The 16,343-nt window shown below is 42.6% G+C and overlaps 2 protein-coding genes across 3 annotated transcripts; one reads left to right on the top strand and one right to left on the bottom strand.

Annotated features, from left to right (window-relative positions):
• Nucleotides 1–668: 668 nt before the first annotated feature.
• syt15 (synaptotagmin XV) lies at nucleotides 669–4,152 on the top strand. Its single transcript, XM_020461010.2, has 7 exons — nucleotides 669–874; nucleotides 1,979–2,165; nucleotides 2,690–2,811; nucleotides 2,926–3,215; nucleotides 3,315–3,482; nucleotides 3,563–3,671; nucleotides 3,764–4,152. Exons 1-7 carry the CDS (start codon nucleotides 868–870, stop codon nucleotides 4,066–4,068), a joined length of 1,188 nt encoding a protein of 395 aa, XP_020316599.1. The 5' UTR covers nucleotides 669–867; the 3' UTR covers nucleotides 4,069–4,152.
• A 6,458-nt stretch (nucleotides 4,153–10,610) lies between these two features.
• On the bottom strand, nucleotides 10,611–16,016 carry LOC109870533 (uncharacterized). Of its 2 annotated transcripts, none has more exons than XM_020461075.2 (5): nucleotides 15,885–16,016; nucleotides 12,505–13,001; nucleotides 12,051–12,251; nucleotides 11,850–11,979; nucleotides 10,611–11,710 (listed from the first exon to the last, which is right to left on the bottom strand). In XM_020461075.2, exons 2-5 carry the CDS (start codon nucleotides 12,854–12,856, stop codon nucleotides 11,218–11,220), a joined length of 1,176 nt encoding a protein of 391 aa, XP_020316664.1. In that variant the 5' UTR covers nucleotides 12,857–13,001; nucleotides 15,885–16,016; the 3' UTR covers nucleotides 10,611–11,217. The 2 variants fall into 2 exon arrangements, with proteins under 2 accessions (XP_020316664.1, XP_020316665.1); XM_020461076.2 differs by having other exon boundaries at nucleotides 15,846–15,988.
• Between the last annotated feature and the right edge of the window lie 327 nt (nucleotides 16,017–16,343).

Raw genomic sequence — 16,343 nt, 5'->3', positions numbered from 1 at the left:
TTCACATTCCCTTCCTCTCTCTCACACTCATTCTATCCTTTCCTTTCTTTCTCTGTCTCGCTCTGTAACTCTCTCGTGCTCTCTCTCTCTCTGACCCCAAGATGTAGGCCAGGTGGCTAAGTGTGTGTGTGTGTGTGTTAGCTGTAACGTTAGTCTTAGCCCTAAGGATAAGCATCTTGTCATCTCATTAGCTGTAGCTCTGCTCTCTCAGACTGACCAATCCCTGTGCAGAGAATCAGTGTGTTGGTGCATGAGTGCATGTTTGTGTGCAATGACTATTGCTCAGGTGAAAAGTTAAACATTTTCCCCATGGCCCAAATAAAATGTATATGAATTTACTGAATGGGTTAAAATGATGTTGCCTGTGTGATGTTGCCTGTGTGTGTGTGTGTGTGTGTGTGTGTGTGTGTGTGTGTGTGTGTGTGTGTGTGTGTGTGTGTGTGTGTGTGTGTGTGTGTGTGTGTGTGCGTGCGTGCGTGCGTGCGTGCGTGCGTGCGTGCGTGCGTGCGTGCGTGCGTGCGTGCGTGCGTGCGTGCGTGCGTGCGTGCGTGCGTGCGTGCGTGCGTGCGTGCGCGTGTGTGTGTGTGCGCGCGCGCGTTTGTGTGGCCTTGAGTCTGTGAGGCCCAGAGTCCTGAAGCTCGGGGTGGGAAGGCAACAGCTGTATCTTACATTCAATACCACCTGGTTTCCAGACTGGAACTCTGTACGGGAACACACTGGAATACTACCTCGACTTACATTCAACTTATTCCTACCTGAACCTCCGGTTCTGTAGGAGGGGAAAAGAGCAAAGCAGAAAGAGAGGAATAATGTGGAGTGTAATGACAGTGGCATGACTGAAGGGTCAAGAAACAAAGGGAGAGAGACATGGCTGGTGAGTAAAAATACTGGAGAACCCCTCTGTTTCCTTCCATTCAACTTCATCTGAAGTTCACTTTTTTACTCAGAAATAATTGTTTATAAGATGTGAAGAATACAACTTAATATTATTGTGCAGAATTATGCCAGGCAGAGGTGATTGACAGGCAAACAAACATAAAACTCAGAAAGTGTTCATACCTCTTGATTTATTTTTGTATACATTTTTATTTATTTAACCTTTACTTAACCAGGTAGGCAAGTTGAGAACAAGTTCTCATTTACAACTGCGACCTGGCCAACATGAAGCAAAGCAGTTTGACACATACAACACAGAGTTACACATGGAATAAACAAACATACAGTCAATAACACAATAAAACAGTGTGAGCAAATGGCGTGAGGAGGTAAGGCAATAAATAGGCCATAGTAGCGAAGTAATTACAATTTAGCAAATTAACACTGGAGTGATTGATGTGCAGATGATGATGTGCAAGTAGAAATACTGGTGTGCAAAAGAGCAAAAAAGTAAATAAAAACAATATGGGGATGAGGTAGGTAGATTGAATGGGCTATTAACAGATGGGCTGTGTACAGCTACAGCGATCGGGTTAGCTGCTCAGATAGCTGATGTTTAAAGTTAGTGAGGGAGAAAAAAAGTCTCCAACTTCAGCAAAGTTTTTTGCAATTCGTTCCAGTCATTGTCAGCCGATTATTCTGTGTCACAGTGTTACGTCCGTCATTAAATGAAGACCAAGGTGCAGCGTGGTCGGCGTACATTTTCTTTTAATAGAAATGTTCCACTAAAAACAATAAACAACTCAACGAATGTAAAGCTAGGAGTGCAAACACATGCAACACACAAAGACAAGATCCCACAACAGAAGGTGGGAAAAGGGCTGCCTAAGTATGATCCCCAATCAGAGACAACGATAGACAGCTGCCTCTGATTGGGAACCATACTCGGCCAACAAAAAAATATAAACATAGATTTCCCACCCTAGTCACACCCTGACCTACCAAATAGAGAATCTAAAGGATCGCTAAGGTCAGGGCGTGACAGTACCCCCCCCCCCCCCCCAAAGGGGTATGAATGCTTTCTGAAGGCACTGTATTTCAGATCCAACAATGTTATTGGCTGTTGGTCTGTCTTTGGGACTCTTCCTCTTGCTTCTGATTGGTGTATCTGTCTACTTCCTGTGGAGGAGGTGCGGCCAAAGACAATACCAGGAAATGGTCACCATGATAGCTCCCTTCCCAGCATGCACCACTCCAATTCTGCTGACCAATCATAGACCCAGGTACAGGTGAGTGTCAGGTCACAGCCCCTAAATGTGTGCGTGTGTGTGTGTTGGAGTGTGTTCCTCTGCCAGGTGTTGCTGACACATGCCAGATCTTACAACGCTTGATAAGTATTTTTAGTATCCGCTAACCACATCATATGTTATATCAATCTGTCAGTCGATGACACAGTCGATGACAAAGTCGATGACACAGTCGATGACACAGTCGATGACACAGTTGATGACGTGGCACGCAACCATTAGTTGATGCATGCAGGGGAACACAATCTATATGTGTATAAAGAAAGAGAGCAATATGTTAGATAATGGTCGTATTCCCCTGCTCAGACGTTGCATGCGTTAACCAATGGTTGTGTGCCACACCATCGACTGTGCCGTCAGGCCCCAGATTGCTATAACATAGTGGTCAGCTGATACCTAAAATAGGTCTGGGATGCGTCGGCAACGTCTGAGCATAGGAACATGACCAAAGCCACTGTGTTATTTGTAGATGTTATGATCATTTTCTGTGCCTCTCTCTGTGATAGGCCAGATGAGATCCCATTCTTTCTGCCGCCCCGATTTAAACCAACTCTCAGGAGCGAGGAGAGGGAGGAAGAGGGACGGAAGGACCTCAGCAACACCCATCGTGGATCTCTCACAGTAGAGAGTAGGTTAGAAGGAGGGGAGGGGGGGACGGCAACACTGTCTGTATGTCTCGCATATCACCCACTCCCACTAATTGGGCTACTTTGTGGGCTACTTTGTACTTCTTTCTCTCTAGGCTGGTATCCAGTAGGTAGTGTAAGGGCAGGTCTGTACTGGGTCCCTGATGTCAGTGAGGTGTCACCCCCTCCTGGTCGTGCTGTGCAACTGTGCTTCTCAGTGGCCTATCGCCATGACAACGAACAGCTTTATGTCTCGCTACTCTGCTTGAGAAACTTGCCAACATGTTTCTATAGTAACGACACACTGGCAGAACTGCGACTTCTCCCTGACGACCGTCGCCGACACAAGGCCAGGGCCCGATGCAGGGGTCGCGACCCTGAGTTCAACGACAGCTTTGTGTTCCAGGTACACACACAAACACACTAAATTGGTTCCTTTAACTCCCACTAGACTAACTCACCCCCCACTCTCTCTCTCTCTCTCTCTCTCTCTCTCTCTCTCCAGGTATCGGGTGTGTGTGTATCTGAGAGTGTGCTCAGTGTGTGCGTGTTGAGTGTGGATCGGGGAGGCAGGCACCATGCGGTGGGCAGGGTTCTGTTCCCTATTGAAGGGGAGCTGGGGGAGGGGGGCAGGCTGCTCTGGAGAGACCTAGAGACTAAGGACGAAATGCAGGTACACACACACACATATACACACACACATATACACACACACAACCTGCAGTAAAGTAGCTATTTTTTTCTCTCTGTCAGTGTTCAGGTCTTGGTGATATTCAGGTGTCTCTGAACTATAGTCCGTCTCTACAACGCCTCACTGTGGTCATACTGAGAGCCCGCAGCCTGCAGATACACACTGACACAGGTGAGTGTGTAAGAGTATGTGTGTCTGCATACATGTGTGTGTTCTGTTATCAGGTGTGTTCTCAAGTGTAATTGTGGTTATTTTGTTTTCAGGCATGTGTTTCCAGGTGAGCCTACAGATCCACACTCGGGTAGTTAAATCCAGACGGACGCCGGTGGTTAGTAGTGGACCTGACCCTGGCTTCAACCACAAGATGACCTTTAAGCTTCGCCCCTCTCAGCTCGACCAGACCAGTCTGACCTTGGAGCTGATTGGATCAGGCCTTACCCCAGTAGGTGTGGTGGTGCTGGGGCCATTCATGTATGCCAGGGGGCCTCAGCTTCAGCACTGGACTGACATGGTCAATACACCCAACGAACTGGTCAAACAGTGGCATGGACTAGGCAAGCCCACATAACACACACACACAGCAAGATAATTGATTTAATTGTCAAAATTTTTCACAGAAGTCTTTCACAATAAATAAATTCCTTACTCCATCTTTCTTGTTGTTTCTGTGGTAATTAAGCACTGTAACGAGTGTGCTGGGAGTCGGGAAGCAAGTTCAGGGAGTGAATAATTTAAATAAATGAATTAATAAATGAACAAATCACAATACAAAACAAGGAACACCACACAGACAAGAAACAGAAACAATAACACCTGGGGAAGGAACCAAAGGGAGTGACATATATAGGGAAGGTAATCAGGGATGTGATGGAGTCCAGGTGAGTGTCAACGATGGTGACGACCAGCCTGGTGAGCTAGAGGCCGGAGAGGGTGACAAGCACTTACAGGAACACGTGTGTATAAATGATTTGACAAACCCTACAAAAATAAAGTTATATATTTATATATATCTTGTATTTACAGAACAGATTTTCTCACATAGTTGTGGTTCAAAGGTCCAATGCAGCCACTTATCTCAATATCAAATCATTTCTGGATAACAATGAAGTATCTTACTGTGACTGTTTTCAATTCAAATGGTCAAAAATAAAGAAAAATAGCTACTTAGCAAAGAGAAATTTCTCAATCAAGAATTTTGCCAGGACTGTCTGGGACTGAGAAGAGGAAAAGTGAAAATAAGCTGTTATTGGCAGAGATATTTCGAAATATCTGTTATTGATCTATTAACTCATTTACCACATAGTGATGTCACCATGGAAGGCCAAAACTTTCTCCCAGCTCTTACATTAAAAGGGCATTATCATAATTTGATTGACTATTGTGATATATTTTTTTATCAAGGGAGGCAAAATGCTTGCTGGCGTCCCGTGCATTCAATGCTATGGGCTGCAACAATGTCATACTGTTTACCAGACAGCATCAGATAGATGGCCTACACACAGAGACAAAAAAAAGCATGTAAAAAATGTATCTTTCGTCTCTCTGTGTTTTCATCATTTGTATCTCACTTGAGAAAGCATCTGAGTCGAGCAAAACAGCGCCCCTCTGTCGCTGTATGTGTAGGCCATCTATGTGATAATGTCTGGTCATAAAGAGTATGACATTGTTGCAGCCCCTAGCATTGAATGCACGGGAAGCCGGCAGGCATTTGGCCTCTCTTGATAAAATAAATAAATAATAGACTATTATTTTTGGAGTGAATTCAACTGTGACTGTGTGACTTGCGGTAACTCACTGTAAAGGTGTAGTCCGAAAATGTCGGACACATTAACTTGACCATGCTGTAGGTCATGTAACAATTTGTTATATGCAATAGGCTATGCTTTGTGGACTTCACCTGACAGAGGTTGCTCTCCGGTTTTGTGATGAAAAAAAGGTGTGGTTGAATGTATTATTCTTATTGTCTCGGCCTTAAGGCCTATATATCACTGGTCACAAGGCATATGAACTAACAGGTTATAGAGCAATCAATGCAATTATCACAACACATGGGTTGTAATATGGCTGTTGTTTATGGCTTCCCCAGTGATTTTATCCATGTACCGCTACTGTATATAGACACACCCTGTGTTTTAATAAAATAAATGATACTGTACATACTACCTCAACTAACCGGTGCCCCTGCACCTTGACTCTGTATCGGTACCCCTCTGTATATTGTCTCGCTATTGTTATTTCACTGCTGCTCTTTAATTACTTCTTACTTTTATCTCTTTTATCTCAACAACTGCATTGTTGGTTAAGGACTCGTAAGGAAGCATTTCACTGTAAGGTATTCGGCACATGTGACTAATACAATTTGATTTTATCTAAATATTGTATGAACAATGTGGAGATTGAGAAAGTTGAGTAGACTAAACTGCTTGGTGGCCCTTAAATGGCCCTTAATGTATACGGAGAGCTAACATCAATGACATGCAGGTCAATCTCTCTTGGCTCAAAGTAGAAGAGGATTGACTGCATCATTACTGGTCTTTGTGAGAGGTATTAACATGTCGAAAGCACCGAGATGCCTCTTCAAACGACTGTCACACAGCTCAGACAGTCATGCATACCCCACATGACATGTCACTAGAGGTCTCTTCACAGTCCCCGAGTCCAGAAAACACACAGTACTACATAGAGTCATGACTACATGGAACTCTATTCCACATCAACTAACTCATGGAAGCAGTAAAATCTGATTTAAAAAACAGATCAAACTATAGTATCGAACAACATGGACTGTGAAAAGACACACACTGCTAGCACACCCACACTGTGGTATTGGTGTATGGGGATATTGTACATTTTGTGTTGTGGAAATGTAGTAGATAGCTAGTTTGCAAGTAGCTAACTTTACAATCAATGCTTAACTTGCTAGGTAACTATTTATATATAAAGTTGAGGGATGGGCCTAGAGAAATGTAATCACTCTCAGATGACTGACCATCCATGATATCAAAATGATTGTTTTAACCATGTTTTGTGGCTATACAGTGTTTAACGAATTTAGGGGGGAGCCAGGTGGGGCTCCGCTCCCCTGAATGAGACGTTAGCTCCCCTAAATGCAACAAAAGTCCCACTTTGGGGCGAAGGGGTCTCTTAATAATGCTAATTTGACCATTCTCCTATTTCTTTCAAATGAAGTGGTAAATATGTTCTACGGTGAAAACAAACACCCCCACCTCTCTGTCATTGGGTGAATAATTGTGTTCTATGTGGCAGGCTGTCCATCCAGTAGTGCTGAATTTCAGCCTCACCTGGCTCCTTTACATATAGATTGTCCTTTGTACCTTCTCATTTTTGCCATTTGTTTGCCACGTGTCCTTGATAATAATAGCCTATGCCTTTATTACAGTGCATTAGATTTATCCATTGATTCATCATTGTTCGTTTTTGTCAGTCCGCTGTTACTCATTGCTTTGTTTTTCAGGTGTGTGCAGGTACTGGTGTTCTCAGTGCCATCCATTGCCAGAAGTAGTACGCCCTTCATTTAACTTCATTATTTTCTATTAATGTTTGTTTTCTTTACTAGGTCACGTGATGATAGTCGACAACATCACTAGAGAACTAGTCGACAGCTAGACACCAATGCGCATCCAATCCATCCAGCAAGTAGACAAACTTTTTTTTTTATGACCGTAGGTCTATAGTTGACTCTTTTGGTTAGAAGCATTCGATTTTGCAATGGCATAGGCCTACATTATTTGGGATTTGTGTGCCCATGAGAACTGTTTATATGGTGAAACATAATTAAATGTTAAGCAGGTATAGTTTCACTTGCAGTGAATTTTCCCGAGATCTCCAAAATACATGATTTGTACAGGGTTTAAGTTCTATGTTCTAATTCAATTGTTCAATGCTTAGGCCTAATAATGACAAATAACACTGTAATAAATGTAATTAATGTAAGGAAAGAAAAGCATTATTACGTGCTCTACCACCCCTGTTATCTACATAAACAGAGAATTAGTGAACATTGTTCAATCAGGAGAAACGACAGCGATTATCCAGTCACAGTACATTTTAAAAACATTACATGTATACCTTTAGATATTGTGGCATAGAGAAAGTCAAATATCAGACAGGGGAGGTGAAATAAATAATTATCTGAGCAAAAGAGAACGTTTTTGGATTTTCACCCTCCAGACATTATTCCCAAAAGGTCTTAATGAGGAAATTCCCATGCATGTTATGTTGTAAATGTGAACATGAATTAATGCTACCACTCGATTTCAAGTGTCTCTTGCGTTTTTTCTTGCGCTGTGCCCAATGATTTCTGAAAGCTTACTTGGTAGGTCGATGTCCTCATTGTGTTTTTACAGACTTGTTTAACGTTTTATGTACACACTGTTTTAGAATACTTCTGAAATGCACATTATTATTATTATTATTATATTTGCTTACTTTCTCTCTACTCCAACCCCATTCGATTCACTGAACGGATGTGGGTGGAGCAATGTCGACATAAGGGTGCACATTAGAAACACCCACAAAAGCGCTGAGAAGGCTTTGTTGCGGATACCTAAAGCTTCATAAAGAGCAGTGATACTAGCAAGAGCAGTGTGCAGGTTTCTTATTTTTTTCTCATCATACTCAACTGTTTCCATGGACCTGAGATAGCTCAGACGTGCAAGTGCCTTTTGAATTTTGAATCGTAGAGATCTTTGACTTGTGGTCAGATTCCCTCAGGCCCGAACAAATTTGCGCGTTTATTTCAATGCTGCTTTGAATGTCGTTGAGAAAACAGAAAGGTGTCAAAACATTTATTTTCGCAAACATCCTTTCTGAATTGAAAAGTAATCATCTAGTTTTTCAAGTATTCTATCTGTAATCCGATTACTATTTTTGCTGGTAACCTAATGTATTAGGTCTACAGTAAGATTATTATTATTATTATTTTAATCAGTTACTTGTAACAGATTACATTTAATTCGTTACTTTAAAATGTACTTACTCCTTTACTCATAAACTCTGCATTCATTTTCATTCGCTAGCTAGTACATTTATGCAAATTAGCTAATGTTATCTGAGGGCTCCATGTTGACGATGTGTGGCAAAATAAATCTGCACTCTGATTGGTAAAGCGAAAATAATTTTGCACAGTGATTGGCTTGAATCTACAACGCCTGAACCAACCATATCTCTGCCAATTGAATATAAATAGATCCTTACAGTCTTTGCCTTAACATTACATCATGTTTCATGAGCTGAAATAAAATATCCCAGAAATGTTCCATACACACAAAAAGCAGATTTATCTCAAATGTTGTGCACACATTTGTTTACATCCCTGTTCGTGAGCATTTTATCCTTTGTCAAGATCATCCATCCACCTGACAGGTATGTTTTATCAAGAAGCTGATTAAACAGCATGATCATTACACAGGTGCACCTTGTGCTGAAGATAATAAAAGGCCACTTTAAAATGTACAGTTTTGTCACACAACATACAATGCCACAGATGTCTCAAGTTTTGAGGAAGTGTGTAATTGGCATGCTGACTGCAGGAATGTCCACCTGAGCTGTTGCCAGAGAATGTAATGTTCATTTCTCTACCATAAGCCGCCTCCAACGTCATTGTAGAGAATTCGGCAGTACGTCCAACCGGCCTCATAACCTCAGACCACGTGTATGGCGTTGTGAGGGGGAGCAGTTTGTGATGTCAACATCGTGAACAGAGTGCCCCATGGTGGCAGTGGGGTTATGGTATGGGCAGGCATAAACTACGGACAACAAACACAATTGCATTTTATCGATGGCAATTTGAATGCACAGAGATACCGTGATGAGATCCTGAGGCCCATTGTCTGCCATTCATCTGCCTCCATCACCTCTTGTTTCAGCATGATAATGCACGGACCGATGTCGCAAGGATCTGTACACAATTCCTGGAAGCTGAAAATGTCCCAGTTCCTCCGTTGCCTGCATACTCACCAGACATGTCACCCATTGAGCATGTTTGGGATGCTCTGGATCAACGTGTAAGACAGCGTGTTCCAGTTCCTGCCAATATCCAGCAACTTCGCACAGCCATTGAAGAGGAATGGGACAACATTCTACAGGCCACAATGAACAGCCTGATCAACTCTATGCGAAGGAGACCTATCATTCAGGGCAGGTTTTGAACCCCACATTTTTTGGCTTGCCTGTTTTGCGTGTTATTTTGGCATTAATACGTGTCACATATCAGTTTGCAAACAATGTTAAAATATATATATATATATATATATATATATAATTGAGTTAATAAAGCCACATACAAACACAGTCTCCTTTTTGTTTTCTTGAGTAAGGCAGCTCCAAAATGCAGGTGTTTCAGCCTAGCTCAGTGCTTTCTATGGTGTTGGGGCAAGCCAGCAGAAAATACGGAGCGTTGCGCCGTGATTGATTCAGTGTTCTGTCACTCATGGGGACACTGCGTCACTGCCAAGTCTAACGGTAGAGCTAGAAAATTCTAGCCCCTTGGGTGCTGCCATAGAGTTACATTAGAAGTGCCCATTCAAGAAGGCTCAAGGTCATTGGCCACAGATAAAATGACGTCAAATCATGTTATATGTACAGTAGCTTTCATTGGACTGATTATGTCAACATCATACTTTCAAAATCATAATTTGCAAATAAATTCATTAAAAATCCTACAATGTGATTTTCTGGATTGTTTTTTCTCATTTTGTCTGTCATAGCTGAAGTGTACCTATGATGAAAATTACAGGCCTCTCATCTTTTTAAGTGGGAGAACTTGCACAATTGGTGGCTGACTAAATACTTTTTTGCCCCACTGTATATGCTGTATCTGCCTGCCAAGGAAAACTACTTTAAATTCAAACATATACTGTTAGGAAAAGACGTGTTTTTGAACGAAGCACCATGCTGCCTTGTTGACAATATGACCGGGACAGCACAGATTACTATTAGATTTCAGAAGGGTGCTCCTCCCTCACTGTTTTTGCCCGGTCACATCACAGGCCATATCCCAGTGCACCCCGGTTCAGCTTAATCAAACTCCCTCAGTGATATAGGTCACATACTGCAACACTGATTCTGTTAGAAATAAATACATTTACCTTGGTTAAGAAAATTAAAGCTTTAATACAAGTATTTCAGCACTCCAGGTTTCAATATAAACATACAATCATTGACTAAGTACTGGCATAATGTGTTCCCCATGTTACAGTAATGGAGAGGTGGAGAGAGCTATAAGAGGTCTACTCATGATCGAAATCAACTGGGCTATCCAATGCCAGATGAGTAGGTCAAACAAAGCAACGGCCTTATCCAAAGACCCGAATTGAGACTCATTTCTACATTGTAGATTTTTCAACATCAACGCTTCTCTGTCATTTGAATTGATTTCCACTTTAATAAAGCTGCAATCATCACCTCTGTGCTTAACAAATAAACATATACATTGATTGAGTGTATCAGTAGGCAACAGCTGCAGCACAAAAACTAAACTAAAATACTAAACCAAAATGATGTGACGTCCCTGAACGTCCCCCGGTGTCCTCTACATGTCTTCCTCTGTATGTTTGGGGTTCCATAGCCCAGACCTGAGTGACATCTACACATCACAACGTTACTAAGACTGTTCTGCTCCCAGCCACCCCATTGGGGAAATGTTCAGCGAAGTCTGACTCCTGTTAAGTATTGTTTGTTCAACAATTAAACATCTTCAGAACTGTACCGTGGCGTTGAGGCCTCTGGATATGGTCTCGTAACCGACGGAGACAAGTGTTAGAACACTGCTCTCCACGTCCTCTGGCTGATGATGCTCTTGATCCTGCTGCTGGGTTGTATCCATGGCAACACCAACCGGGGTTCCGGACTCCTGCAGCTGCGCCTTTGCCCTGCCTCCGCCCCTCCCTTTGCCCTTCCCCGATCCTTTCCCTTGACCTTTAACCCCGCCCACTGACCTGAGCGGTTTGTCGTTGCCGTCATCTCGGGGCTTGCGGTGGCGGCGGCGGATGCGTCTCATTGGAGGACCGGTGTCGACGGGATCGGTTGCAGCTGCGCCGGACAGGATGCGAATCTGTTTGTCAATCACCATGGTGATCATGTCTAGGGCGGTGTCGAGCATCCCGAGGCCCAGGCCGTGAGTCACGTTGTCGAACAACGCACTGTTGACCGGGTCACGGAAACACTTCCTCATCACCTCCAGGTGGCTCCTATCCCAGGTGGGGTGGGAAAAGGTGTGTTAGTGTTTGTCTCACTGTACAGAAAACATATAGCTCATAGTCCACTCATGACAACACTGTGCTGTAACCACACTAACCAGGTGTGGTGTGGGTGAGGGTTTGGTATTACCTGGTTTCTATGACCTTTGACCAGTGTTGAACTGTGTTAGTCTCTGGTATAAGCTGCTTGGCCATGTTTCCAAAGTCCATGTAGTCATGGGCAAAGTCCTTCATGTCGTTACACAGGGCTTTGGTGTCACCTGGAAAACACAACATTTTAACAATCTAGAAACCGCGAGAGATGCCCGCACACAAACACGCACACACTTACCCTCTGTGAGCTTGGAGAAGGAGGAGGATACAGCAGTAGTAGTACTAGGAGTGAGGCCCAGTATATTTAGAGACTCCTGAAGTGTTTTCTTGCTGGCCGGGCCGCGGCTGACCCTGGTGTAGGCTGCTAGCGAACGCAGAGACATCTTCTCTGGAGCCTCCAGACGACGCTTGATCTCATCATAGGGTATCAGGTACTTACCTAGTACCAAAGGAACAATAGAGGAATGATACAATTGTGTTGAATCTTCTGCTTATTCCATACTACAGCAGGTAAGGCCAACCTTCCTCCTGGAGAACTACTGGGGGTGAAGCTAATCATGGTCCCGAGGAGTAGCTGATAGATAGAATCAGGTGTTAGAGTAGTAGGACAGGAATATCCTGCAAGATGAGAGGTCTCCAGTAGGAGGGGCAGCCCTGGCCTAATCCCCTCCTTCTCTGGCTGTGATACTTACGGGCCTTGGAGCTCTTCATGTTGGGGTCCAGGAGAGACGACACCTCAGCAAACGGAACATGGGGTACGTGGTTGTGGTCTGGAGCACCAGCCTGAGTCTGGGTGGTGTCGCCTGCCGGGATCTGCATCTGGTTCACATCCCCCATTCCCTGCTGCCCCTGTCCATCCCCCAGCACCATGGAGGGGTGGTTGGATAACCCTTGTAACCCTGTCATAGTCTGCTGATAAGCCCCCTGTCCCACAGAGTTGGTCTGTTCGGAGGAGACTTGGAAGATGCCCATGACAGGTTTAACCACTCTAAACACCATGTTGCCTTGGGAGTCCACCCCCGCCAGGCTGGGATTTGGTTCCATCTGCTCGGATGTAAATTCCTCTTTACTTCCTGGGTGACTGTTTGGAGTGCGAAGAGTTTCTCCCAAACTTTTCTGTATTTGTCTCAGCGTCAGGAGTAGGATGACTTTGTGCTTACACACTGCTAAGGTCAGTTTAGGGTAAAGTCTATAGGACAGAGAAAGAAAACCCGACATCAAACACTGTGGTCTACAGAGTAACTATCATCATCAATATTGCAATAAAAAAACATTTAAATCAACATCTGTGATTCCCCTATTAGAAATTATTGCCACCAGTAGTATGAAAATATATGTATCATCTTTCCCACCCTCTCCAATTCAACAATTTAAATGACTTCTATTTAAGATTGTATTCTGGTAAATAATGGGTAGGCCTATTACATGGGTATGGCATATACACGGTGTACAAAACATAAGGAACAGCTTCCTAATATTGAGTTGCACCCCCTTTTTCCCCTCAGAACAGCCTCAACTCGTCAGTGCATGGACTACACGGTGTCAAAAACGTTCCACAGGGATGCTGGCCCATATTGACTCCAATGCTGCTTACAGTTGTGTCAAGTTGGCTGGATGTCCTTTGGGTGGTGGACCATTCTTGATACGCACGGGAAACTGTTGAGCGTGAAAAACCCAGCAGCGTCGCAGTTCTTGACACAAACTGGTGCGCCTGGCACCTACTACCATACCCTGTTCAAAGGCACTTCAATCTTTTGTCTTGCCCATTCACCCTCGGAATGGCACACATACACAATTTCCCAATTGTCTCAAGGCTTAAAAATCATTATTTAACCCGTCTTCAGTGCCCCTTGACTTTTTCCACATATTGTTGTACTACAGCCTGAATTTAACATTTATTAAAATGTCTTTTTGGGGGGGCTACACACAATACCCCATAACCTTAAAGTGGAATTATGTTTGGCATTTTTACAAATTAATAAAAAATGAAAAGCTGAAAGTTCTTCAAATCAAATTTTATTGGTCACATACACATATTTAGCAGATGTTACAGTGGGCGTAGTGAAATACATATGTTCCTAGCCTCAACAGCGCAGCAGTATCTAACAATTCACATCTAAAAGGTTAAATAATGGAATACTTAAGAAATATTAGGATGAACAATGTCAGAGTCCAGAGAATAAATAAATGTGATGGGTTGTATGGACAATTAAGACAGTATATAGATCGAATATGTAGTATATCTGAAAAATAGTATATGTACAGCAATAGTTAAATAGGATACATATTGAGTCAATAAGTATTAAACTCCTTCATTATGGCAATGCCTAATTAACTTCAGGAGTAAAAATGTGCTTAACAATTCACATACATTTGCAATAATAGTGTTTAACAGGGTTTACAATGACTACCTCATCTATGTTATCAACACATACAATTATGAAGGTCTCTCAGTCGACCCAGTGAATTTCAAACAGATTCAACCACAATGGGCAGGGAGGTTTTCCAATGACTCGCAAAGAAGGGCACCTATTGGTAGATGGGTACAAATACATTTTAAAAGAAGCAGACATTGAAAATATCCTTTTGAGCATGGTGAAGTTACACATTTGAATGGTGTATCAATACACCCAGTCACTACAAAGATACAGGCATCCTTCCTAACTCAGTTGCTGGAGAGGAAGTAAACCGCTCAGGGATTTCACCATGAGGCCAATTGTGACTTTAAAACAGTTACAGAGTGTAATGGTTGTGATAGGGGAAAACTGAGGATGGATCAACAACATTGTAGTAACTTCACAATACTAACCTAATTGACAGAGTGAAAACAAGGAAGCCTGTACAGAATAAAAGTATTCAAAATAATGCATCCTGTTTAAAACAAGGCACTAAAGTAATAGAGCAAAAGAAGATTGGGGGCAAATCGAATACATTACTGAGTACCACTCTCCATATTTTCAAGCATAGTGGTGGCTGCGTCGTGTTATGATTATGCTTGTAATCGTTAAGGACTAGGGAGTTTATCAGGATAAAAAAGAAATGGAGCTAAGCACAGGCAAAATCCTGGTGGTAAACCTGGTTCAGTCTGCTTTCCACCAGATACTGGGAGATGAATTCACCTTCCAGCAGGACAATAACCTAAAACATAAGGCCAAATCTACACCGGAGTTGCTCACCAAAAAGACAGTGAATGTTCCAGAATTGCAGAGTTACAGTTTTGACTTGAATCTGCTTGAAAATCTATGGCAAGACCTGAAAATGGTTGTATAGCAATGATCAACAAACAATTTGACATAGCTAGAAGAACTTTGAAAAGAATAATGGGCTAAATGTTTCACAATCCAGGTAAGCTCTTAGAGACTTACCCAAAAAGACTCAGGAGCTGTAATCTCTGCTAAAAGTGATACTAACATCCATTGACTCATTTTTACAAAATGGTAGAATTTTTCCACTTGGACAGAGTATTTGGTGTAGATTGTTGACGTAAAATTACAATTAAATCCCACTTTGACACAAGAAATTTTGGAAAAAGTCAAGGAGTATGAATACTTTCTGATAGTACTGTATGGCATGGTCTTATGATAAGAGCATTTTTTTTGTTTGTCATTATGCAAATAACTGAGGTTTTGACGTCACATGCGTTATCTCTAGCTTTTGGTCACCCTCGCATTTGCTTTGGCGCTAACCTAGCCAGACTTAGATATCAAGCTAGTTTAGTGTCTTGTAAATGGCAAGGGCAACCACTTCCTTTGTAAATCAGACACGCTACTGTACCTTGCTAACTACTCAGATTGTACATTGGGCCCGAAGTGTTACAAGTCCATACTATAACTGCTACTATTGCAATTATACACGAAGCCCACTCGCAATTCTGTTTTGTGAAAAGTAAACCATTAATATTGTCTGTGTCTGTCTGAAACCTAAACATGGCTGGCTAGGCCGCAGTGGGGGCACTGTGGAAAGGCTTAATCGACGTGATCTTAAATAGAATACAACACATTCCGAACAGGTTGAATAAAATGTTGCCGCTAACCTTCATTGTAGTGCAAGTAGTGAGGATTTTCTGACTCACCACTTTGCTCATTGCTTTTTCCTAACAGCAAGCTGATCCTAGAACGGTGCGTGGTGAGACAGGAGACATTTTCCTTCTTCTCCAGATCTCCTTCGGCGGGTTGCAAATCAGCTCTACATCTACTGCCGCTAAAGCGGCTTTATCCCTGCGCCTATTGGCCACATCACGCATCATTCAAGTATCTATGACACTTCTCATTGGATGTTGCTGAGTGTCAGTCCAATTGAAGGTGTGGGATTTCCGGTTGAAAGAGGGCTTGAACAATGGGATATTTTGTATCGGTTTAATCAGCATAATATTACCTCAGACTTCATTCTGATTTACTGTGAAAAGATAGTGGAGATGTAATGTTTTTGCACACACTTTGTTCTATGTTCTATGACAAACAACTCAGAAATGTGTTATATATATATATAATATACACAAAGTTCCAGAGTCATGGTTTCTCTGTCATTATGG

The sequence above is a fragment of the Oncorhynchus kisutch genome, linkage group LG25 (assembly GCF_002021735.2).
Source record: "Oncorhynchus kisutch isolate 150728-3 linkage group LG25, Okis_V2, whole genome shotgun sequence".
In the NCBI taxonomy this organism is placed as follows: domain Eukaryota; kingdom Metazoa; phylum Chordata; class Actinopteri; order Salmoniformes; family Salmonidae; genus Oncorhynchus; species Oncorhynchus kisutch.
Note: the sequence above shows the minus strand (reverse complement) of the source record. Positions and strands in the feature narration are given on the sequence as shown.

Excerpts from the sequence above, each read along its gene's own strand:
- syt15 (XM_020461010.2), top strand. Across the intron at positions 2,812-2,925 it reads TGGATCTCTCACAGTAGAGA|GCTGGTATCCAGTAGGTAGT; the intron begins GTAGGTTAGAAG and ends CTTTCTCTCTAG. Across the intron at positions 3,483-3,562 it reads AGACTAAGGACGAAATGCAG|TGTTCAGGTCTTGGTGATAT; the intron begins GTACACACACAC and ends TCTCTCTGTCAG.
- LOC109870533 (XM_020461075.2), bottom strand. The coding sequence starts at position 12,856 with ATGGAACCAAATCCCAGCCTGGCGGGGGTGGACTCCCAAGGCAACATG. Across the intron at positions 11,980-12,050 it reads CTTCTCCAAGCTCACAGAGG|GTGACACCAAAGCCCTGTGT; the intron begins GTAAGTGTGTGC and ends TGTGTTTTCCAG. Across the intron at positions 11,711-11,849 it reads TCAAAGGTCATAGAAACCAG|GAGCCACCTGGAGGTGATGA; the intron begins GTAATACCAAAC and ends CACCTGGGATAG.